This window comes from Prionailurus bengalensis, chromosome F2, assembly GCF_016509475.1.
Source record: "Prionailurus bengalensis isolate Pbe53 chromosome F2, Fcat_Pben_1.1_paternal_pri, whole genome shotgun sequence".
NCBI lineage: Eukaryota > Metazoa > Chordata > Mammalia > Carnivora > Felidae > Prionailurus > Prionailurus bengalensis.
Window position 1 is genome coordinate 17371955 of NC_057353.1, and position 26801 is coordinate 17398755.

General features: G+C 36.9%; 1 protein-coding gene across 3 annotated transcripts in view; it reads right to left on the reverse strand.

Annotated features, from left to right (window-relative positions):
• Window positions 1-26801, reverse strand: part of PPP1R42 (protein phosphatase 1 regulatory subunit 42) — a 53747-nt gene that overhangs the window by 1641 nt on the left and 25305 nt on the right. For 2 of the 3 annotated variants that reach the window (XR_006300654.1, XM_043602219.1), the window contains exons 6-8: window positions 16719-16836; window positions 12821-12952; window positions 5124-5283 (exon numbers count right to left, since the gene is read on the reverse strand). Coding sequence is in view for 2 of the 3 variants with exons in the window: in XM_043602219.1 (XP_043458154.1) it covers window positions 5124-5283; window positions 12821-12952; window positions 16719-16836 (410 nt within the window). In the remaining variant the exon portion in view is untranslated. Of the gene's footprint in view, window positions 1-5122; window positions 5284-12820; window positions 12953-16718; window positions 16837-26801 lie in introns of those variants that run through there. The other variant, XM_043602220.1, reaches the window with a different exon arrangement.

The window sequence follows — 26801 nt, forward strand, 5'->3', positions numbered from 1 at the left end:
TTTAAGTTGGCTCTCCTTTGACTTATAATGCGTTTGAGATCTGTCCATGTTGTTTTGGGTATCACTAGTTTATTTTGATTTTGAGTAGTATTTAATTTTGAGTAGTATTCCATTGCATGGATTTACCACTGTTTGCTTATCCATTCCCCAATGGGAGAGCTTTGGGTCGTTTTCACTTTTTGGTGATTATGAATAAACCACTATGAACATTTGGGTACAGAGTTTTATGTGAACATAGGTGTTCACTTCACCTTGGAGTGGGACTGTTAGATGTGTTAAGTACATGTTTAATTTTATAAAAGTATGTCTGAATATTTTCCAAAGTGGCTCTGCTATTTTTGCATTCCTACCAGTAGTACACAAAAGTTCCAGTTGCTCCATATCTTTGCTATCATTTCCACATTCTTTGTATCCATTTTAGTAGATTTTTTTTAAGAAAAATTGTTGACTCAATACTTTAAAATCAGTTGATTTCTTAATCTAGATGTCTTGCTTGCCAGCTAGTCTGATTTCTCAAGTTCAGCATGTCTGCTGGCTATACTGTTTTGGAGTAGAGTGCCTTTGGAGTAGAGTGCCTTTGCCTTTGCAGGTGCCTTTAGTTGGACATGTACTCTCCAGTTGACCTCAATCACATTCACTTTGTTTCCCTTATTTTACCTACCTATGCCTGAGCGTGTTTTTGAGACCCCCTTGCAGAATAGTTGAAGACCTGGCTTTTAGAGTCAGTGACCTCAATTCAAGGTCCAGCTATGCCTTATGGCAGTTGTGTGACTTTGGGCCCCTTTCTGACTGTGCCTCTCTAATGCTCATTTTCCCCATCTGATTCTTATCTCAACAGGTTCTGCTGTTTTAAAAAATTTGTTTGGGTAGTTAAGATTCAGGTATCAAAGTAGACATTTTAAAATTGAAAATACTGGGGCACCTGGGTGGCTCAGTCGTTTGAGTGTCAGACTCTTGGTTTAGGCTCAGGTTATGATCTCACGGTTCAGGGGTTCAAGCCCTATGTTGGACTCTGTGCTGACAGTGCTGAGGCTGCTTGGAATTCTCTCTCTTCCTCTCGCAGCCCCTCCCCACTGGCTTGCTCTCTTTCTCAAAATAAAATAAACTTAAAAATATATAAGACTTCTTTAAAAAATAAAATGGAAAATTACATAATTCTTAAAAATTAAATCTTACATAACTCTTTTCCACAGAGTAAGCCATTGACAGAGTTGAAACTAGAAGTGACAAAACCTAGCTTAGATTGTTCTAAAAACAAAACAAAACAAAAAAACCTTGTTGCTTACCACTATTGCTCTTTTTGAGAGGGATGTCCTAATTTAAGAAGGGTTCTTTAACAACTAACTGCAAGTCTTATACCTACATTATTGATACATAGAAGTTTATTTTGCATATAAAATTAATTAGACTGATGTTAGGTTTATCACAGCACAATTAAAGGTATTTAGAGTTTTGCAGATGGGTTCATGTCAGATCATCCCAGAGTTTGCAACTAAAAATATTACTGAAGTTTTAAAACTCTTGAGGCACATAGAAGATCTGTTGTTACAACTGTTCAAACATAATCTTAGCAGTGGTGAAGGCAAGTTATTTTTACTGTTTTTAAAGTTCACTTTTTAACTCAAAGAAACCTAATACTTCCATATTCTAACTAAAGATAGTAGGTATTTTATAAATAGTTAAGTAACATACATTGAATATTTCCTGTGCATTATGGATCCCAGAGATTCACATTCCTTGAAGGTATCTGAAACTAAGGTCATTCTAACCCAGCTACACAGTTATTTTTACAGTAACAAAAGAGATGGATTGACTCTATGGACATAGCTTAGGGTTTAAAGATAAATAATCAAGTAACAATTTGCTTCCTTCAGTGTACAGTGCTCTACAGTATTCTCAGTGGATCTTATTTACAATATGTAAATGCATTTAATGTCTATTTTAAAATTACTAAGTCTCAAGCACCTCCTAGCATGATTGAAAAGAGAGGAAACATCTGTCAAAAGTATTTACTGTGACAAACACAGAAAGAAACAATCTTTTTAATACCATACATTATTTTTAATTGAATAGTCAAGGCATTTGTTTACAGCCAGCCTTTAAATAAAAAATAGTTTTGAACTAATCTTTAATTAAAGTGTACATTGATAGTATCAAGTTCAGTTTGAGGGTCAAAAACAACGTCAATGAGTCTGACTTTTTCCTCCCTGTAGGGAAAGCAGGCTTGTATAAATATACATGAGCACAGACTGCACACATTTATAAAGAAGGTGGAAAACATTCCCCTGTCATTGGACAGATGTTGCTTCACTGTGTTCACATAGATACGGGCACAGCTCCTAATGTGCAGAACCTTAAAGGAGTATGGGACACATACTTTCATCATTTTGGAAGAAGACTCTAAGCTCCTTTATACTTCTATGCATTAAATGTAGACTGTAGGTGACTTGTCTGCTGATGCTAGCTCATTCTCCCCTTAAAGTAATTAAGGGAAGGAGTTGCTTTACTCAACTTTCTATATTTTTAGATATGAAAAATTCTTTGTGTTTGGGTTAGGTGTTTTTTTAACACTTTAGTGACCTAGCTTTATTCTCATTATCTCTTAGTTTTATGCTAACTTCATAAAATGTTAGAAGTAGGCACACAATAAAAATCTTTATCAAGAGCTTAATGAAATTCCATATTGATCACCTTTTAATAAAGAGAGGTAGAACTGATAGTCCCATTTAGTAAGACTTAAATATTTTTATGATACCAAAATGATGTTTTGGTATGCCCTCAGTAAAAATGTTATCTGAAGAAATAGAAAACTTTTACTTTTTTTAATGTTTTTATTTATTTTTAAGAGAGAGATGGAACGTGAGTGGGGAAGGGGCAGAGAGAGAGGGAGTCACAGAATCCAAAGTAGGGTCCAGGCTCTAAGCTGTCAGCACAGAGCCCGATGTGGGGCTTGAACTCGTGAACCGTGAGATCATGAACTGAGCTGAAATCAGACGCTTAACCGACTGAACCACCCAGGCACCCAGAAATAAAAAAAACTTTAAAACAAAATATTTATGTAATATTTTTTCACATTATAAAACTGAAGACTTGGGATTGAACATAATTGCCAGTGACAGAAGCAGGACATTCTTTATTTTCTTCTCCCAGGAGCCTCTCTATTCTGCCAGCTTCTTTTAGAGCAGCCTATCTTTGCAGTACATACTAGTTAAAGATGCATTTAGCTCTGTATTTAGTGTTCCTAGTTAGGAAAATGAAGATAGAATGATTTATTTGCTGTTTTGTCAGTGAGGTGATTAGAGCTTTGCTTGGGACTGTAGAATATATGGTATGTGCGGTAGTTCACAGCTGATCTAACATAGTGTGTGTGGCAATGTATAGAATTTACCAACATTGTTTTCTGAGTCTGCATCCATTTTTATTGTTTTCCTTTCCACCTTGATGATATGTTAGCAAGATCTTTCAAAATTCTTGGCAAAGAAACGAAACTGAAGAACACTGTCATGGAATTGACACTAGTTGTGTAGATCTTTAAGAAACTACCAGGGGGGGCGCCTGGGTGGCGCAGTCGGTTAAGCGTCCAACTTCAGCCAGGTCACTATCTCGCGGCCCGTGAGTTCGAGCCCCGCGTCAGGCTCTGGGCTGATGGCTCAGAGCCTGGAGCCTGTTTCCGATTCTGTGTCTCCCTCTCTCTCTGCCCCTCCCCCGTTCATGCTCTGTCTCTCTCTGTCCCAAAAATAAATAAATGTTGAAAAAAAAATTAAAAAAAAAAAAAAAGAAACTACCAGGGTGCCATGGACAGAGTGGCTATGGTTTTGATGGTAACGACAAAGGACATAAGCAGTAAAGCAGACTCTTCACGCAGCTTCTGTGTTTTTTGTTTGTTTTTGGTGAATGTTGATGAGGCAAGACTAGGACTCTCTCCATTTCCTTTTTCCTCTCCCCAAATAAAGCATTTTCCAGACTCAGAGGACCCTTTCTCCCTTATGCCTCCATCCCAGCAAGCCTAAGCCACTCTTCAGGGAATGGGGGTAGGACAGTGCAGCAGTGTTGTTCATAGGTCTTCTCTAGGTGGGCTTCATTAAGTAATGCTAAGTCACCATACCTTGACTAGACTCTGCAAACAGGGTCTCATGATAAACCTACCTGATCTTCAACAGGCAGTTCTGGAAAAAGGAAATCTATACTAGAGTATGTACCCTGGCTCTGATTACTTTCTCAATGAAATATGCTGTTGCCTCCTTCACTATATTGTAATGACTACTATGATATGATTGGAAGATCAATAGAGCAATCATATGGACTATAAATGAGAAAAAGTTGAATGAATAACTTATAGGATGTATTAGGATCTGGTTTATAATGTTCATAGCATTTATCACACTCTACAGTAGTTGTATCATATTTGACTCTCCAATCAGCTTGTTGCAAGATTTTTGAGATCAGGACTATCTCATTTGATTTTTTATATTCAGTATTGCCCAGCATATGGCAGGTACCTATTAGTTTTATGAATAAATGAAGTTCTTTTCTGGTATGGTTTATCTTTACATTGAAGCAATATCATTTTTTAAAACTAAAAAAGCAATTTCCTCCTTATCAGGAAACTTAAAAGTTGATTCGTATGGAGCTACATTATACATACACTCAAGGTTTAGAATAGTGACTCTTAAACTAATTTTTTAGATCATAAACCCCTTTGAGAATCTAATGAAACTTCTAATGTCTCCTGCCACCAGATGCCCTTGGCACAGTCATCTACTCACTAGTGGACCACCCATCATCAACTGGGCCTCAGGCTCCTTTGATATGATCCCTGCTCATTTAGACATCTTTACCTGCTGTTTCTGGGACTGTCCTGAGTCATTTGCCCTACCTCAGTGAGTATATGTAGTCTGTGACTCCCAGCTCTTCTTGAACTAGTCGTTCTACCACAACTGTGTGATTATTTGAGTAGACCAATGATGAACTGAACTATTTTTGGGGGTGGGTGTGCTTGGTCAAGAAGAATTGAGAACAGAGAACAAGAAGACAGCTGGAGGGACTTTCTTCCTCTATGTTGTTGATAGGGTATCCCATCTTCCCCCAAGAAAGAAATCACATAAATATTTGAAAGAACCTACCCCATATCTTCAGCAATTTTAGGTTTATCTTCTTGGGAGCTTTCTGAGGATGCATTTCCATTTGCAAGGTTTCTTGGTATATCAGAGAAAAAGACTAATTTTGGCTTACCCACCTGTGGGTAATAAACAGGAACTATGTGATGGATTGTTTCAAAGTTACCTGTAGTGTACAAAGAATTAAAAGGATTCTGCTTTGAAACTAATAACTAAATTGTAAACAAGGCTTATAACAGCATTAGACTATCCAAAATTATAATTTATGAAATGGAATTAAAGTTAAATAGATCCACAGTAAGACCAATTAAAAACTTATATCCCAGATAAAGTATCACAGGCTTTCATACATGAAAACCTACCCAGGAAAATTTATGGTCAGCCCTCATTGACAAAATGTGTACACCAACGTTAACATAAGTATTAACTTTCCTTGCATTCTGCTCTTCTGAGTTTAGTTTTTCAGAGTGTTAGGCCTTTAGAGAGTATATTAGTTATGTATAGTTTATATATAGTTTTTGTAGTATGTTCATACCTTTATTTTGGTACTTACCATTCCACATCATTTTCCTGTTTACAGATCCTCCTCCCTTTCCAGCGGTTATTTCCCTTTGAATGGGGACTGTTTTATTCACCTTTAATTACAGTGCCTAGCATAGTCCTGTGCTCAGACATTTATTAAATGAATAAATGAATGTTTTCAGAGAAGCACTACAAAAGATACATACTGAAAGATATGCATATGTTTTGGATTTTATTAAAGTGTTTGATTTTGTTTCCAAATTTGGGGTATATAGTTAAGTGGCTATATTTAGGACAAGATTTTTTTTTATCATAAGATACTTGAAGTCTGAAGTCATAATCCCTATTAATCTTATCATAATCTTTGAGGTAAAGCTCCAGATTTATAAGGCTATCAAAAAGATGTAAAAGGTCAGGAAGTACAAAAATTACTGTCTTCCTAAGAATTCCTGTTCACTGACAATGTATTTGTACAGCATTGTCTTTAAAGTGTTCATTTCAGCTCTTCTAAAGACCTGAAGGAATATTGTGGATTTTAAAAATACATAATATATATTCTAAACTTTAATTCATGCTTTCCATTTTTCTTTTTTGAGCCATACTAACAGAGCCTTTGTATAAAGACCATAGTGTTAAGTTGTTGGCCACATACCTAAGAATAGAGTTATTGTGTGCTACAAACATGTTTTCACAGACGTCACTGATTTTAAACCTGAAAGGCTCAGAACTGTAGCATTTGTTTAGATAGGGATGGCAAATGTGTAGGAGGTGAGAGAGAAAGATATCTACAAGTAGCCAAGGGAGAATAACTAAGTGTTCCTGAGGAAAACTCAGATAATTTTCTGTCACAGCTAGTCAGCTTTTAATTTTTTTTCAATTTCAATTTTATTTTAACTGACCTTAGAGTTTGTTTTTCAATATAGTAAATCATATAATCTACTTAAAATTTTTAATATTATCCCATTTTTCTCTGTAGTTCCTTTTTATTTATAAAAATTATTTGTTTACATTGTCACATAATTACATATCTGGAGATTTTCTTAAATCCCCACCAATTTGAAGTGAATTTTTTTTTAAATTTTTTTGATGTTTACTCATTCTTGAGAGAGAGAGAGACAGACAGACAGACAAAGCATTAGTGGGGGCAGGGCAGAACAAGAGAGAGACACAGAATCTGAAGCAGGCTCCAGGCTCTGAGCTGTCATCACAGAACCCAACGCGGGGTTCGAACTCACAAGCCGTGAGACCATGACCTGAACTGAAGTCGGATACCCAATCAACTGAGCCACTCAGGTGCCCCTGAAGTGAATTTCTATGTAAAGCAGACATCATTGTCCTTGTATCCAAGCACAGTTGAGCCAGTCATTGCTAGAGCGGTCACTAGAAGCCAAGCTGTTTGATGAAGTTAGGTAACTTTGATTAATCTCTGTACCCCTTGCTATCTTTGTGACCTTAGACAAGTTATTTCATCTTTCTAAAACTCAGCTTTCTTGTCTACAAAATGGATGTAATAATTATTTTCTCCATAGGTTACAGTGATTAAATGAAGTGATGCTTATAAATATCTGAAATGTTTAGTACAGTAAGAATTACTTCTCTTTTCTTCCCTTACCCCCTTTTCTTTATTTCCTAGACTGATGTGCTTTCTATTTTAAATTGTTAATGATTATTAAAATAGCAAATACAATAAGGTATGAAATGATAACTTTTGTACTATGTAACATCCTATTTGGCTTTTTAAAAAATTTATAGTTAGAGGAGTTAAAATTTTTTTAATTTAAATTTTATTAAGTTTTTAATTTTAATTCCAGATAGCGTACAGTGTTATATTAATTTCAGGTGTACAACTCAACAATTCTATACGTTACTCAGTGCTCATCATGGTAAGTGAACTCTGATCCCCTTCACCTATTTCACCCATCTCCCCACCCATCTCCCCTCTGGTAACCATCAGTTTATTCTCTGTAGTTAAGAGTCTGTTTTTTGGTTTCTCTCTCTCTCTTTTCTTTTCCGTTTGCTCCTTTGTTTTGTTTCTTAAATTCCATGAGTGAAATCATATGGCATTTGTCTTTCTCTGACTGACTTATTTTGCTTAGTATTATACTCTCTAGCTTCATTGATGTTGTTGCAAATGGCAAGATTTCATTCTTTCTTATGGCTGAATAATATTCCATTGTATATATACACCACATCTTTATTCATCTATCAATGGACACTTTGGCTGCTTCCATAACTTGGCTATTGTAAATAATGCTACAATAAACATAAGGATGCTTTTACCCCTTTGAATGAGTGTTTTTCTATTTTGTATATGTTTACTGGATTGTAGGGTGGTTCTTTTTTTAACTTTTTGAGAAACATCCATACAGTATTCCATGTTAGCTGCATCAGTTTGTTTTCCCACCAACGTGCACGAGAGTTCCTTTTTGTTGACATCTTTGCCAACACTTGTTGTTTCTTGTGTTTTTTATTTTAGCCATTCTGACAGGTGTGAGGTGATACCTTTGTTTTGATTTGCATTTCCCTGGTGATGAGTAATGTTGAGCATCTTTTCATGTGTCTATTGGTCATCTGTATGTCTTCTTTGGAGAAATGTCTGTTCATATCTTCTACCCGTTTTTTAATTGGATCATTTGGTTTTTTGGTGTTGACTTGTGTAAGTTCTTTATATATTTTGGATGCCAAACGTTTATTGGATATATCATTTGCAAATATCTTCTTCCATTCAGTAGGTTGTCTTTTACTTTTGTTGTTTCCTTTGCTGTGCAGAGCTTTTTTTTTTTTAATGTTTGTGGTAAAAACAGTTAACATGAGATCTACCTCGTTAATGAATTCTTAAGTATACAATACATTGTTTTTGATCATAGGTGCGATAGATAATGTAAATCTCCAGAGCTTATTCATCTTGCTTAAGGCCCCTTGATTAGTAGCTCCCCATTTCCTCCTTACCCCAGCCTCTAGCAACCACCTTTCTACTCTTTGATTCTATGAATTTGACTGTTTTAGATACCTCATATAGGTGGGATCATGCAGTATTTTGTCTTCCTGTGACTGACTTATTTTATTTAACATAATGTCCTCAAGGTTCATTCGTGTTGACACATGTAGAATTTCCTTCTTTTTAAATTCTGAATAGTATTTTATTGTATGTATATACCATGTTTTCTTTCTCCATTCATCTGTCAATGGACATTTAGGTTGTTTTTACATCTTGGCTCTTGTGAATAGTGCTGTAGCAAACACAGGAGTGCTAATGTCTCTTCACGATCTTAATTTCAGTTCTTTTGGATGAATACAGAAAACTGGAATTGCTAGATCATATGATAGTTCTACTTTTAAATTTTGATGCACTACCATACTATCTTTCATAGTGGCTGCAGCATTTTGCATCCCCACGAACAGTGTGCAAGGGTTCAAATTTCTCTACATCCTCACCAACTCTTGTTGTCTTTTGTTTTTTTGATAATAGCCGTGTGGTGATATCTCATTGTGGTTTTGATTTGCGTTTCCATGTTGATTAATGACATTCAGCATTTTAAAAATATACCTTTAGGGGCGCCTGGGTGGCTCAGTCGGTTAAGCATCTGACTTTGGCTTAGGTCACGATCTAGCGGTTTGTGAGCTCGAGACCCACGTTGGGCTCTGTGCTAACAACTCAGAGCCTGGAGCCTGCTTCAGATTCTGTGTCTTCCTCTCTCTCTGTCCATCCTCTGCTCACGATCTGTCTCTCTGTCCTTCAAAAATAAATAAACGTTAAAAAAATTTTTTTTAAATATACCTTTAGGCCATTTGGGGATATGCTTGTTTGAGTCCCTAGCCCATTTTTAAATGTGGTTGTTAGTTTTTTTTGCTGTTGAGTTGCAGCAGTTCTATATATTTTGGAACTTAAACCCATATCAAATGTATAGTTTGCAAGTATTTTCTACCGTTCTGTAGGTTTTCTTTTCACTCCATTATTTCCTTTGCCAAGCATGAGCTTTTTCATTCAATGTACTTCCTATCACTTGTTTGTTTTTGTTTTTGTTGCTTGTGTTTTTTGGTGTCATATCCATGAAATCATTGCCAAGACCAATGTCATGAAGCATTTCTCCTATTTTTTCTTCTAGAGTTTTATAGTTTCAGGTCTTATGTTTAAGTCTTTAATCCATTTTGAGTAGATTTTTGTGTATAGTATAAGATAAGTGTTCTTTTGTGTGTGGATATCCAGTTTTCTTAACAATTCAGTATCCTTTGCCTACTGTGTATTCTTGGCACCCTTGTTGAAAATCAGTTGACCATTTATAGATGGATTTATTTTTGAGTTTTATATTCCATTCCCTATATCTGTATGGCTGTTTTATGCCAGTTTTGATTACTGTATCTTGTAATACATTTTGAAATCAGGAAGTGTGATGCCTCCAGCTTTGTTCTTTTTTCTCAAGGTTGATTTGGCTATTTGTAGTCCTGTATCGTTCCATATATATTTTAGAATTGTTCTTTTCAGTTCTGTGAAAATGCCATTAAGATATTGATAGGGGTTATACTGAATCTGTCAACTGCTTTGGGTATTATAAACATTTTAATAATATTAAATTTTCCATTTCATGAACACAGGATGTCTTTCCATTCATTTTTGTGTTAATTTCTTTCATTAGTGTTTTGTAGTTTTCAGTATACAGTTCTTTCATCTTTTTTTTTCTTACCTTCCTAGTTAAATTTACTTGTAGGTGCTTTATTCTTTTTTGTGCTATTGTAAATAAGATTGTTTTCTTAATTTACTTTTCAGATAGTTTGTTAAAGCCATCTATATGGCTTTAACGATTGCTTTTTTAAGTTAGTGGTCACACTAGATTATGAAGAAATTAATGAGGATTTTATTGAGAAAATCAGATGAGAGTGTAATTAAAAATTTTTTTTAATGTTTATTTTTGAGAGAGAGAGAGAGAGAGAGAGCGAGTGAGGGAGGGGCAGAGAGAAAGGGAGACACAGAATTTGAAGCAGGCTCCAGGCTCCGAGCTGTCAGCACAGAGCCCGATGTGTGGCTCGAACCCACCAACCATGAGATAATGACCTGAGCTGAAGTCTGACGCTTAACCGACTGAACCACCCAGGTGCCCGACAGTGTATTTTTTTTAAAGTATAAATTTTAGGGCACATTATATTTTTCTTTCTTTTTTTTTTAATTTTTTTTTCAACGTTTTTTAATTTTATTTTTGGGACAGAGAGAGACAGAGCATGAACGGGGGAGGGGCAGAGAGAGAGGGAGACACAGAATCAGAAACAGGCTCCAGGCTCTGAGCCATCAGCCCAGAGCCTGACGCGGGGCTCGAACTCACGGACCGCGAGGTCGTGACCTGGCTGAAGTCAGATGCTTAACCGACTGCGCCACCCAGGCGCCCCTAGGGCACATTATAATCGTTATTTTGTTGAATTTCACTGGAGAAGTTAAAAACAGATTAACCTAATTATTTCTGAAGTAGGAAGAATTTTTAAAAAATCTATTAAGATGGAGAAAACTGCATTATTTTTAGAATAGGTTCAATTTGCGGGTGAGGACTGGTATTGAATTTTGTGAGTATTTCAATATTAAGAAAGTACTTTGGCATCTGGTATAAAACTGAAAACACGTAAAATACTGGAATTTTTATCCTGGATCTGGTTCTGTCCTTCAAAACCAGCCAGGGATAGATGGAGGAGAAGAAATGTTTCCTGTCCATTTTATAGGTTTCAGACCTTGAAAAATTCACATTGCCAGCACAGTATCATCACTTATGAGTATACTGTCAGTTCAGAAAGTCCCATTCTTCAAAATGATTTCCCATAGTTCATATTCAGTGGACATGATATGGCAAAATCATCAGAGCTCCATGCCTTTCCATCTCTGCTTCTACTCACCTCAACCTCCTTGTTCTAGATTGTCAGAGCTCCTAGGATGTGGTATCCATCCATAAAGCCTCACTACAGTATTCTAGTTTCCCTTTCCATATTCCGCTGACCTAACCCCTTCCTATGATTCATCCCATTAGCTGTGAAATGAGGACTGTTGGCATTCAAACACTATCATGGAACAGAGGTAGAGGCTTATTCCAATGTTGTGGACTATAGAATCTGTGAAGAATGAATTCTAGGATGCTCCCAAATATGATAAAGATAATTGTGGGGCACCTGGGTTGCTCAGTTGGTTAAGCATCCAATTTCAGCTCAGGTCATGATCTCACAGTCCGTGAGTTCGAGCCCCACGTCGGGCTCTATGCTGACAGCTCGAAGCCTGGAGCCTGCTTCGGATTCTGTGTCTCCCTCTCTCTGACCCTCCCCCGTTCATGCTGTGTCTCTGTCTCAAAAATAAATAAACATTAAAAAAAAAAGATAATTGTTACATGTTACACTTGGCTACATTTAGTTGCATTAGTTAGGCAAGGGAGGTTGACCTGTCCTTTGTAATATATGTAAACTTGGGGTGCCCAGGTGGCTCAGTGGTTAAGTGTCTGACTTGGCCTCACATCATGATCTCACGGTTCATGAGTTCAAGCCCCACATTGGGCTCTGTGCTGATGGCTCAGAGCCTGGAGCCTGCTTTGGATTCTGTCTCTCCCACTTTCTCTGCCCTCCCCTGCTTGCGCACATATGCGCACTCTATCGAAAATAGAATAAAACATTAAAAAAAAAGAAAATGTACATAACAGTAAACATATTATAATCAAATGCAAATCAAATTCAAGTGGTGGGGCATGTACATAAGAAAGGGGACAGGCTACAGAGTATAGACCACAGATATGGTTATCATACATTTTTATTTTTTATCCTGATGGAAAATGTGATTTTTGCACTGCTGCTAAACAAATGTACTAGTGACTTAGGTTTCACAATTTACGTAGCTGATTGTTGTTTCACCATTTACATAATTAAATCATGTACTTTTGCCAGATATAAAATTATACATTTTTCTCCACCCTCATGGCTCTGTTTTCATACTGACACAGTCAGACTCAATGTGAACTGCTTTTGTTGATAGTAGCCACCATTTTCATATGTAAACATTGCAGGTGGAATTTCTTAGGAATTGTAAATAAGTTGAAAAAAAACCCCAAATCTTAAGCAAAGAATCTAAACAAAAGTTTCTTATTTCTTGGGGTTTTTTTTGTTGAGTAGAACATTCCCTTTGCTAGTAGAAGTGATCAACGAATGAATGACAGTCTGCTTACTTATGTATGAGTTACTTGCATCCTCGTTTTTACTGTTCTTTTTCTTGCTGATTTTCTTGGCATCTTTGGATGCTTTCCAATTTATTAGGAATTGTCTTTCCATATTTTTAATTTCTTTTCCATCAAGAAATTCTAGAGAAAAATACATATGTTAAAAAATACAGTATTTAAATATATAGGTAATATATTTAAATTATATCTGAACTTAAATTATACCATAAGTTGAAGTAATTTCTTTTAAAAATACCTTATTTGCACATCTTTGTTCTTGTTGAGCTTTTATTTATTTTTAATTATTTTTTTCTGATTTCAAAAAAAATATGTGCTGATTATAAACAACTTAAACACAGTGGAAAAAAACGTAAAAAGACTGTGATTACTACTCATACCTCTCCTTTCCATCACTGACAAAGATAATCACTGTAAACAATTTGATGTATAGTTTCCCTTCTGGGGAAACTATATTGTTGTTTTTGAAAACAAAAATGTTGTCATATTCAACAAAAATTAGATGCTATCTATTCATTTCCATATTATGGTTATTATTCTTAGGGAAAAGCAAGATATATTTTATGCTAAAGTGAATAAGAAGTTTTATACATTTAGCCTGGTATTTTAAAAGCACATACATTAATAATGCTTACTATATTCTAGGATATAAATATAATAGGAACAACCCACAAATCTAGCTTCTTGGTTCTGTGAAGATTTCAACTACATTTATATCTTGTTCCTCTAAAAAAGTTATGAAAATTGAGCATCTTAAGTTACACAAAAATTTTTTGTACGCTGTAAGATATTTGGAAAATACAAAAGTGGAAAAAGAAAAAAATTAATATTGCCTATATCTACAACCAGAAATAATCACTAAAGGCCACTAACAGTATATTTTTAACATTTTTTGTTTTCTGTTTATGTATCTATGTATGTGTATATGTGTGTGTATATTATATAAAATTGGAACTCTATGCAGTATTACATTCTAATTTTCAATATTGTATTCTGATCGTTTTACCAAGTCTTTCTTTAAACACAATTTTTAATGGCTGACAGTATTCCATTATATATGTATACATAATACATATATTATAAAATATTAAACTATTCCCTTATAGGATATTTTGTGTTACATGTAATCACATGAATACAGGTGGCCTTCACTTGATAAAAAGACTATCTTTTCTATATAGTAGTTTTTGGGCCTTTATTGTGTTTGTTTATTTATTTTGAGAGAGAGAGTGAGTAGGGAGGGGCAGAGAGAGAGAGAGGGAGAGAGAGAATCCTAAGGAGGCTCCACACTGTCAGCGCAGAGTCAGATGCAGGGCTCCCTCCCATGAACTGTGAGATCATGACCTGAGCCAAAATCGAGTCAGAAGCTCAACTGACTGAGCCACCCAGGCGCCCTCTATATGGTAGTTTTTTAAATTAAATATATATTTTCTCTTATCATCCATGTAATGTCTTCCACTGGATTCCAGAATGAGAAAAGAATGTAGTAAAAAATTTTAAATCAGGGGCACCTGGGTGGCTCAGTTTGTTAAGCATCTGACTTCAGCTCAGGTCATGATCTCATGGTTCATGAGTTCGAGCCCCTCATCAGGCTCTGTGCTGACAGCTCAGAGCCTGAAGCCTGCTTCAGAATCCGTGACTCCCTCTCTTTCTGTCCCCCTCCCCAGATCATGCTGTCTCTCAAAAAATAAATAAATGTTAAAAGAAAATGTTTTTAAATAAAAAAATTTTGAAATCATATTCTTATAGAGAAAATGACAGTAACCTGATAAAATATTGATTACACTACTGAAAGTATTAACATTGCCACTTAAATATGACTCATAATATTGTTAGACCCTATGTACAAAATAAAGTGATGAAACTGGAAATATAAAGAACCACAAACCTTAGAAGTACAATTGTTTACAATTGCCTTATGTACTTATTTTAACTGAAATTAATACTCTCCAAATTATAATGTAAAAAATTGGTTAAAAGTTCTATTATCAAGCATCTTAGTATTTAGCACTTTACATTAACAGTTATTATTTTATGCTTAGTTTTCCCAACCACTTGGATTTATTGATATCTTTTTAAGATTTGTTTAATTGTATAATTTGTTAGTGTATTTTTGGATGTGATATATGTAAATCAATACATATTTTTAAAACATCTATTATAAACATAAAGAATGAAAAATCCAAGTCCTTTACCATGATCCCTTTTTCCTCATGTTAGTGTTCCAGACAGAGCTGAGTAGTGACTAGGAGACTATGCCTCAGTAAGCCTTATTTCATCTTTTACCAATGATCATGTAGAGGTGGTTCAGGAGGGGAAGCCAGGTAACGGACATAAGATCAGAGACCTATGAGATTTGTTTTAATGAGTTGTTCTTAACATAAAATTTGTTTCCATTCATGCTAAGTACGTTGCTTGTCATTCTGTTTAGTGAGGACTGGGTTACTTACAAAGCATGAAATGCCTCCCCACAGTCCTTACTGGGACACATCAAACCAGGTCCTCAGTTCACTTTCTGTATTTTGGTTTTGTATTTAGGAAGAAAGGACATGAAAATAAGACAAGTTAGAATCAGAGAAGAGACTGAAAAGACGTATAGCGAAGTGTTAACAGCATATTTATGGTGGGATTATGAATGATACTCATTTTCTTTTCTATATTATCTGCATTTCTATAAGAAATGTATATTTTTATACAAAATGTGTATGATTTTATAATCACAAAATATGTTTTATAAAGTATTTATTAAAAATTTTTTTTGACTAAGTCCTGTTTATTTGTAATCAGTACCTTATCTCCACATCTTTTACTGCATCACCTATAGTACTATATCATGAGAAGAGTTTCCAGAAATGGTTCCATTAATATTGGAAGGTTCTTAATCATCTAACATTAGTTGTATTTACTCTGCTTCCTAAGGTAAGTGGAGTAATACAATTGTATGTGGTAGGCAGGGAGGGAAGGAGATGGGAGAGTTGGGGGAAGGTGCACTGCAGATTCATTTGCATGACTTATAAAAAATACACATGACTGTTCTCCCAGTGTATTCTGTTTCCTTCCCTTGACTGGTGGGGTCAAGGGTGGTGGACAGGGTGTGACCCTTGGATATGTATTTTGAAAAATCTTGGATTTTTCTGATACACCCTCTGTCAGCTCCTCCCTACCCCCAAGAGAATTGCTGCACTAGCATCATGATTAATCAAGGTTTACTACAGCTATGTGCTTTGAAGTGGTTTTCCCATACATTACTTTTTATACTCGAGTATAGCATGTCATAGAAGTTCAGATATAGGAAACCTCACAAATATCCTTTGTGAGAAGGCAGTCCTTATCTCTCTGATGTTGTATAACGTGGTTCCTATTGAGAAGCTATGGTCCATTACTCCCAATATAGTGCACAATCAGGATGTTATTATTTCTAAGGATCTCATAAAGGGACTCCCTAGCTTACTCTCCTTTCAAATGAAGGGAACACTTGTACGTTCTTAGGACAATTTTCAAGCAATGAAAATTTTGATTAATTTTGTCTACAGTTCCAAGTGCTAAAGAATCTCTTGGGATCTTCAGAGGATTTGTGGCAATGAGAATTTGGCAAAAGGTCAGCAAGTTCTATACATTTATGATTAACCATTTTTGTTGGTAACAGCTACATTTTCTTTTTAAAGAAAGGGCATGTGGTGCCTTAATTATTTCTGAACAGAAGATATTTTTCATGTTTTATTTCTCAATTTTAACTTTTGCTTTTATTTAATTATTGAATTTAAAGTTGACTATTTTTATAGATTTAGACATCATATTTGTATTTCTCAAGGTTTTCTGTTAAAACAACTAAAAAGTTAACCAGGTCTCTTTCTCTAAGAAAATTATATTAATATATATAAATGTGTACCCAGTGATTTGGACACCAGTATCAGTCTGTCTCTGTATTTGGGTTTGAGACAAACAGGATTTCCATTTAGATCCATTTTCCACAGCTTCATCAACTTGTTCAGTAAAAATTCCAAATCCTATAATTAGAAAAGAAAAGCAAGACACAAGTATATAATAATCATTAGTATTTCTTTCATATTAGTTAACTTTTTATTTTTTTATATTAAAATTTTTTTTTGTTTTTTATTTATTTTTTGAGAGAGAGAGAGAGAGACAGAGAGCGAGCGGGGGAAGGACAGAAAGAGAGGGAGACACAGAATCGGAAGCAAGCTCTGGGCTCTGAGCTGTCAGCACAGAGCCCGACGTGGGGTTCGAACTCGTGAACTGCAAGATCATGCCCTGCGCTGAAGTCAGATGCCTTTTTTTTTTTTTTAATTTTTTTAACGTTTATTTTTGAGACAGAGAGAGACAGAGCATGAACGGGGGAGGGTCAGAGAGAGGGAGACACAGAATACGAAACAGGCTCCAGGCTCTGAGCTGTCAGCACAGAGCCCGACGCAGGGCTCGAACTCACGGACCGCGAGATCATGACCTGATCTCGAAGTTGGCCGCTTAACTGACTGAGCCACCAGGCGCCCCTGAAGTCAGATGCTTAAATGACTGAGCTACCCAAGTGCCTGGAAAAATTTCTTTTGATAAGTCTGTATTTTATTCTTTAGATTTTAGAAAATTGTTTTTTTACTATGAGCTTGTAAGAACAATTCCTTTCCACATGTTAAAAATCCCCACAGGGGGCACCTGGCTGGTCAGTTGGTAGAGTACGTGACTCGATCTTGGGGTAGTGAGTTCAAGCCCTGTTTTGGGCATAGAGCTTACATGAAAAAAAAATCCTCACAAAACTCTTGTGATATCATGAAGGTAACAAATTTGGAACATCCAGATATGTGCCTCTGTCTACATGAAGAAATGATATTTTAGGGGAATAATTACAAGGACAGTTGGGGTCTAGGATCCAGTGCAGAGTGATTGGTGGGTCTCTTAGTCTTCCTGAGACCAATGTTTTTCTACATAAAATGGTAAAAATATTTCCAATTCTACCTACTTCATTATTCAACAGAATACTTACTGAATCATGGGCTAAGTTCTGTACCAGACTCTGAGGTATCTAAATATATAATTTGTGAAAAATATATAGGAATTTAAAAAAATACAGACAACCCCAACCTTTCTGGCACTGTTGCTTACTGTATAACCTTAGTCAAATCTGTGTCCTCGTTTATAAAGTGCAAATAGTTAGGGTTATTTGTTGTGGCATATAAAGTGTCTGGAACAAAGAAGGGAAGTAATAAATATGTTGGTTTTCTTTTTGTCTGCCCTACCACCCCTCGGCTTATAACCTTTCTCTTAATTTTGGTCAATAAAGAGCAAAAACTGTTGTAAGGAAGAATAAGCTCCTGACTCACCGATGAGTAGTTGACTTCTTATAATAAAATTCTCTTCAGAAGTTGTAACTTCATCCTTCAGTCTTGGGCCCTGGATTATGCCCTGTCCACAGTATTTGTTCAACAGCCTTTGATACAGCCACAATTATTTTATGTGAGAGTTTCACTGTATTTCTCTTAGCCTAAAAACTTCTAAGGAAGGAATTGTGTAATGTATTTTTGTAGTGTTGAATATGATCCCCATCGTCCCAAAAGTTAATAATAAGAGAACTTTAAATTTAATAGATAAAGAGAGTCCTGTAGAGTTTAGTTAATTGTTCCTCACTTGATAAATGACCCTCAACATACTCCCTCCAGTGTATGTTTATTTAAGACTAAACTAATCCTATGCTGAAATATGATTACCCTTTGGATACGCTCTGGTAGTTCATTGCCTTCCTGTCTTTAATAAAATGCTTTCACTTTCCGGCCCTTCAGTGTTACTAAAGGGAGCAGACATTCTTCTGGACAGTCTCTGTTTGATAAATGATCATGTCATGCTATCACTTAGAGGTGTGCTGCAAAATACTGAGGAGCTGATTCTATTTCTAATGCAGGGCTGGTGCCCAAGCTTCTGTATAGGCGCTTGCAGGAACTGGCAGTGCTTGCTCTACAATTAATGATGGCCACTGATGAACCTGTATTTGACCAGCATGCAATCTTTATTGGAAATGTCTGGTCCAACTGTCCTAACTAAATCTAAAGACAGCCATTTGTCATCCCCCTGACTGCTTGTCATCATCTGCCTGGGAAAATCTATAATTTTTGGCTTGTTTCTGACTAAACTGTAGAGTGAATAAATTTATCTTTGGGTTACTCTGCTTGTCAGGATCAATATTGAGCAGAGGTTGAATAAATTAGAAACTGGAAAAACATGACAGGCCATAGTGGTTTGTTCGTTTGTGTCTTATAAATCAGATATTTAGTTTATCTAAGAGGCAAGCACATCAAATTTTTTATTTCCACCATTCATTCTGAAGATGCTTTACCTCATGATAAATGGTCCTCAGAAAACCAATGAAGTAAATCACTAATATATCTGATTGTGAGATGAACTTTTCAGATCATTTTATTGATTTAGCAAACTTTGCAGACATAAAAACTATAGGTAAAGATTTTTTATGTTATTGTTCTTTCAAGTTTTTATCCATTTTTGCAACCATGATATTTATTTGACTTAATATATCATCAAAGTTTATAACATTGGCCCTAGTGAAGTTCATGGCTTATCAAGCTACTTATAGAAATGGAAGTTTTATTGTAAATGGCCAGTGAGTATTTAAAATTTTAATCCATTTAAGCGTACTTATTTAAAGGAATTACAGGAAGAAATGCAAAGAAATGTTAACCAAAAGTAAATGTCATTAAAAAAATTTTTTTTAATGTTTATTTATTTTTGAGACAATGCGAGAGACAGAGTGCAAGCAGCAGAGGGGCAGACAGAGGGAGACACAGAATCTGAAGCGGGCTCCAGGCTCTGAGCTATCAGCCCAGAGCCTGACAGGGGGCTCGAACTCATGAACCCTGAGATCATGAACTGAGCTGAAGTTGGACGCTTAACCGACTAAGCTACTCAGGCACCCCACCAAAAGTAAATGTCATTAAAAAAAATTTTTTTTTTTTTAAATTTATTTTTTGGACAGAAAGAGACAGAGCATGAACGGGAGAGGGGCAGAGAGAGAGGGAGACACAGAATTGGAAACAGGCTCCAGGCTCTGAGCCATCAGCCCAGAGCCCGACGCGGGGCTCGAACTCACGGACTGTGAGATCGTGACCTGGCTGAAGTCGGACGCTTAACCGACTGCACCACCCAGGCGCCCCTTAAAAAAAATTTTTTTAACGTTTATTTTTGAGACAGAGAGAGACAGAGCATGAATGGGGGGGGGGGGGTGGTCAGAGAGAGAGGGAGACACAGAATCCGAAACAGGCTCCAGGCTCTGAGATGTCAGCTCAGAGCCCGACACGGGGCTTGAACTCACAAACTATGAGATCATGACCTGAGCCGAAGTCGGACGCTTAACCAACTGAACCACCCAGGCGACCCAAAAGTAAATGTCATTTAAACTAGAGCCCTGTGAGTTTATGGAGTATTGTTTGGCCTAAAACCTCTTTGTCCTCCTCAGTGTTTGACTTTTCGATCAATTTTATTGGAGAGAACTGGGTCATTGCCTATGGAGTTTTCTCAGTTTTCTGCCTTTGGTCTCACACTTCCTCATCCTCTTTCCTGTTTTTGTCGATAAAGGAAAAGCCCCACCTCTTTTTTTCAAATTAATCAGTCGTCTTGATCTTTTTGTTTTTCCATGGGCCTCCTCTTCTTGCAGTCTTCTTTGTTTTGCATTTCCATTCCCAATCTCTCCCTCTCCTATGGCTTTTATCTTATCTCTTACCTAACATCACTATACTTCCTGATAGAGTAGTAGAAAGTAGTGTTTCTCAAACTTTTATGTGCTTAAAAATCACCTAAGGATCTCAGAGCACCTGGTTGTCTCAATTGGTTAAGTGTCTTTGACTCTTGATATCTGCTCAGGTCATGATCTTGTGGTCAAGGGATTGAGCTCCCCCCCCCCCCCCCCATCAGGCCCCACAGTAACATGGAGCCTGCTTGGGATTCTCTCTCTCTCTGTCTCTGTCTCTCCCTCTCCCTCCCTCTCTCTCTGCTCCCCCACCCCACTCACACATGTGTACACAGACACACACTCTCTCTCTCAAAATAAATAAACATAAAAAAAGAATCATCTAGGATCCCATTTATTAAATGCAGATTCTGATATGTTGGTCTGGGGAGGAAGCTGAGATTCTGCGTTTCCAATGCTGATGCTGCTGATCCTCGGACTACATTTGGTTTAGGCCACTGGCTGTGCTTCTTCAATCACTGGGCATTCCTGCAGCCTAGTGCTTCTGAATAGACACTGCTGACTTTATCACTAAGCCAAACATTGCCAATCTTGGACTTCCTCAGTTTCACTTCTTTGGAACATCTTACCTTACCGACTGCTCCCTAATGGCTTTGTGATTCCACATTTTTGCAGGTTCCCTGATCCTGCATGAATCTCTCATTCTATAAGTAACAAACATTAAATTTTTTTTTCATGTTTATTTATTTTGAGAGAGAAAGCATGAGCAGGGAAGGAGGGGCAAAGAGAGAGAGAATCCCAAGCAGGCTCCACACTCTCAGCACAGAGCCCCATGTGGGGCTCAATCTCACAAACTGGTGAGATCATGACCTGAGCCAAAATCAAGAATTGATGACATTTGGGGCACCTGGGTGGCTCGTCAATTAAGTGTCAGACTTCGGCTCGGGTCATGATCTCACAGTTTGTGGGTTTGAGCCCCGTGTCGGGCTCTGTGCTGACAGCTCGGGAGCCTGGAGCCTGCTTCGGGTTCTGTGTTTCCCTCTGTCTCTGTTCCTACCCCCATCACACTCTGTGTCTCTCTCGCTTTCAAAAATAAATAAAACATTAAAAAAAATAATAAAAAAAAAAGAGTTGACGACATTTAACTGACTGAGCCACCCAGGTGTCCCATGCACTTCTGACCATAGAAATCCCTGATGTGTAAACAAGGTGTTTTCTAAAAGTTGCTTTTGAGACTGGAGAACACATCTCATAAAAAAACAGAGCTATACCCAGTGAACCATTGCCTGAGTCAGCCTATAGAAAGAACCTATTTGAGAAAAAGCCCAAAGATAATATGTGCAGTGACAGTGCTATAAAACCTCTCCAAGTGCATCACCATGTTTTCTGAGCATACAGTTTCCTTTGAGGAACAGGAGCAGATAGGTGTCCCTGTGTCAGACCTTCAGGAATCAGTTCACTTGCTTGCTTTTCTATAATCTACATTTATTCCTTTTATAAACAGTATTTGTTTCCTCCCTGGAGCACAGCCGACTGTAAAATCATGGCTAGAAAAACAATTGTCTGTAACCCACTGTGATCTACATTTATTTGCAGACCCTTTACAGGAAAAGAATAGACACATTGATGAAAATAGTAAAACATTTGCTACACTGAGGAAGGAAGGGTCATCTGTACATGACAGGAAGAACCAGATTTTGTGGGAAACTATATTGAGCATTTTCATCATACGCTCTTTCCGTATCTAGGTAGTCTCATTCATGATGTCAGTTTAAGTGACCACATAACCAATATGCTGAAGTCACCCACGTTCTTCTGTCCATTGAGCTCTGGCCTTATGTATCCAATTGTCCACTTAATATTTTCTTTGGAACACTACAAAGGCACCTCACACTCTACAAGACCAAAACTCATAATCTTCTCCCACTCTGCTGGATGTGACTCTTGAGTTCCCTATTTTCTGTTATGCAAGGCAGAAGCCAGAGAATCCCTCTTGTCCACTCCTTTCTTCAATGCTCTGCATATCCAACTCACTACCCAAGTTCTGTACACTTGATTTCCCAAACAGCTCTCCAGAGTGTCTCCTCATTTCATTTCCACCCCAACTCTAAGTTTTTACCATCTCTCACTTCTTAAATAGTCTAGCCTCTTCCAATCTATTCTCCATACTGTAGCTATGCTAATCTTTTCAAAATGCTAATCATTAATTACTTTACACTTTGCTTAAACACCTTCAGTGATCCTGCATTGTTCTTAGGTTAAAGATAAAACTATAATGACCTGTGTGGCCCATCTACCCATCAGCCTCTTTTTGTAGTATACTGCATCTTCACACTCCCAGTTTACTATTCTCATCTTTGCCATGCTCTTACCTGCATTGGGGCCTTTGCACATGCTATTCTTTACTTGATAATCCTTTCTGTTCTCTCAGGGTCCAGTTTAGCAATCCCTTCCTAAGGGAAGCCTTCACTGAGTCCCTGACTAAGGCAAATTCCCCTTTTGGAGGCTCTCAGAATCACATACTTTTTCTTTGTAGTATTTGCCACAGGTGCAATTTTACATTTGTTTGGGGGTAATTATGTGCTTAATTTTCTTTTCCCTTCAATGAGGAGAGCTCTTCAAGGCCAGGGACTATATCTGTTTTTTGTGCATTGTTGTCTCCCCTATCGTCCAGCAAGCACTGCCAGATGGTGGGGATTTTGAATGAATGGATAAGAAGAAATGAACAAATGAATGCAATGAATCAATGGATCTGAGGCTAGAAGGAGGACAGGAATTATAAAGGAGAAATTATATGGAACCACTTTGAAAAATTCGCTGATTAGAGGGGCCACAGACATAGAATGAGCAAAGACAGGATTTATTTTCTGTTCTATTTCTTCCTCTAGTCCTCTGTCTCCCTCACCTGTCTCCCTCACCTCCCCCTCCCCACCACCCCCCTCCCCCCCACCCGCCTCGAATCTCTGACCTGGATCAGCTTTGGACCAGGGAATAGGAGAAATGACGGCAGGGTTAGAGGATCTTGGGAGAAGGAGTCTTTGGCAGCTGTGGGTCTGTACAAGGTGTGAAGGAAGGGGAATGAAATCCCAAATAGCAGGAAGCTTCTTAACGGGTCCATATCCTGTGCCTCTACCTCTAATGTAGCTGTAGCTACTAGTGGCTCTGGTACCCTCAGTAGGCTAGAGCATGGGCATCATTTGGGAATGTCTGTATTTGCTAGTGACCCAGTTCTCTTTTCTTTTTTCCTTTTCTTATTCCTTCCACGGAGCCTCAGGATTTTTAGTTGCCCTGACGGTATTTTTTGTTGTTGTTACATGTGTTCCTTTTAATTTTTCTTAAATACCGTTCTCACTGCTCAAACCAAAAATCTTGATTGGAAGATTCAAAGTTATTTAACTCTCTAAGGAACTATTATTTTCCCTCCCGAACCCCCCGCCCTTTTTCATGTATTTTCTGTAGGTGTATGTGAGGAAGCTATGGATGTCCTTATAAAAGCGGCTGCTCTAAGTTGCTAAAAACCTTGGGTAATTATAGGGTTTTGTTAGGAGTCTCTAATGATGTTCACTTCTTTTTCCCCATGGCACAAAGCTGTCTGCTGTTGAAGACTTTTAGGATGGATGTCAGCGACCTTCTGTATGGCACATTGAGCTTTCCCTCCCATGGCACAGGGTTTGATGTCAGCAGCTTTGGGGCAGCTTCAATCAGTGAGCATAAAGAATGGAAAAATAAAAGCAAAAAAAAAAAAAAAAAAAAAAAAAGGAGACACTGACCCCAATAATACATTTCAAGAAACAAGTTAATATTTTGTTGCTAAACTTCAACATGTCCTTTTACTAAGCCATTGGAAGATGATTTGAAATGGACCACAAGAGCACATTTCAAATGAATGCTAGGCAAGTCTATATTCCTCTTCCAAGAAGCTGTGCATTTAAAATTTTTAAATCACTTGTCTCCTTGCTAGAAATATAAGAACTTGAAATTTAATCCTTACTCCCTGAGTATCTTCTCTCTATGGGAGGAAAAAGCAACTTTTGGCATAGCCCAGCCTCGGGAACTTGCTGAATGGTTTACATTCCTTCCTCAGATGGTTGAATATTTTTTATTGTTCCTTTCTTCATTTATTCTGTAAACATGTAGTAGGTGCCTGTTATGTGCCAAGCACTCACTGGGCTGAACTCTTGGGAATTCTGAAGGCAATAAAAATTCCTTGCTCTTAAAGGCTCTCAGTGTAATGGGGATATGGTGGTATATGATAACAAAATTCTATAACCAAGTGTTCCTTACAATCATTCATTTTTAAATTAGATTTTTAAAAATTAAAGCAATGCAATCAACACTGTTAAAAACAAAAAAAGACCATAGGGTTTATAACAAAACTTAAAGAGTACTTGAGGGCTTACAACAAAACCTCTTTTAATTTCTACAGCTATCCCTACACACACTTACCTCCACATTTTACTAAATAACAGCTGCTGTTTATTGATTTTTAAATCTTAGATATTTGTCTACTGAATTCCTACTGTGGAAGATGATGATATAATTCTCATAAGTACCACTCCACCCCCCTAATAAACTTCCCTTCCCTAATCCTGTCAATAGAGTTATAGTAAAATTGTTAATCTAGTTAGTATTTATTGACTATGTAATTAAGCTCACTTAAATATTGTTCAAAGCTAAATCACATAATGTACCATGATTGCTTTTTATTTTCCCTACAGTTAAAAAATTGGTTGATTATCTGCTTATTTTTCTGTGTATTTATCACCAATTCAGCCTGCTGTAAACTGGGCTGGTAGATACTGTCCTAAGACTTTACTTCAGAGTCCCTTCATATCCATTCTGGGAATTTCTTTAGCCTTTCTCCTGTTTCCTAGATCCTATGTCTTCCCTTTTCCTAGTTTTCTGCCCTGGTTAGATGGAACTCATTTTTCTTTTTTTTTTTTTTAATTTTTTTTTTTCAACATTTATTTATTTTTGGGACAGAGAGAGACAGAGCATGAACGGGGGAGGGGCAGAGAGAGAGGGAGACACAGAATCAGAAACAGGCTCCAGGCTCTGAGCCATCAGCCCAGAGCCTGACGCGGGGCTCGAGCTCACAGACCGCGAGATCGTGACCTGGCTGAAGTCGGACGCTTAACCGACTGCGCCACCCAGGCGCCCCGTGGAACTCATTTTTCAAGGGTTGCCTGAGAAACGGCATGTGGAATATACATTTTTTTGAGAGCATGCATGTTCAAAGATATTTTATACCTCATAACTGATTGAAAAATTGATGGAGTATACAATTCTAGATTTTGAATATTCTTATCTCAAAATTTTGGAGATATTATTCTACTGTCTTCCACATAGAAAGTCTGATAATTATAATTCCATTTTGATTTTTTGTATTATGATCTTTTTTTCCCCCCCTCTGTCAAGATCTTTAGGAACTCCTTACTCCTGATGTCCTAAAAACTTTTAAGGTTGAACCTGGATATGGGTCAGTTTCCATCCACTGTGCTGGCATTGGGGAGACAGTTTCAATCTGGAAATTCGTGTCCTTTGGTTTTGAAAGTTTTTCTAATATTAAAAATTAACTTTATTGAGTTGTAACTTACATACGATATGCGTCCATTTAAAAACCTAAATCATATACATCCATATGACAATCACTATAATCAAGACAGAATGTTTTCATTATTCCAAAAGATTCACTCATGGCCCTTTCCAGTCAACTTCCCCTTCCCATTCAGCAACTATTGATACATTTGGTACTATAGACATTTGTATATAGTTCCATATAAATGGAGTTTCATATAGTTGGAGTTATACAGTATGTACTCTTTTCTTGTCTACCTTATTTCTCTCAGTATAATGTTTTTTAATTTGCCCATGTGTGCATCAGTAGTTCATTCATTTTTATTGTTGGATAATATTCTTCTGCATGGAATACAGTTTGCTTACCCCAAGTTCTGCAGGGATTTTGAATGGGATTGTGTTGAATGTATAGATTAATTTAGAAAGAATTGACACCTTAAGAATATAGAGTCTTCTAATTCATGAAAATGGTACCTATCTCCATTTATTTAGGTCTTCATTACTTTCTCCTAGTAGTATTTTGTAGTGTTTTATTGTACAGCCCTTACATGTATTTTCTTAAATTTATCCTTATGTATTTTATGTTTTTTGACATGATTTGTAGATGGCATCTTAAAAAATATCATTTTCCAGTTCATTGCTAGTATGTAAAAATTGATTTTTGCATATTGATCTTGTATCCTGGCATTG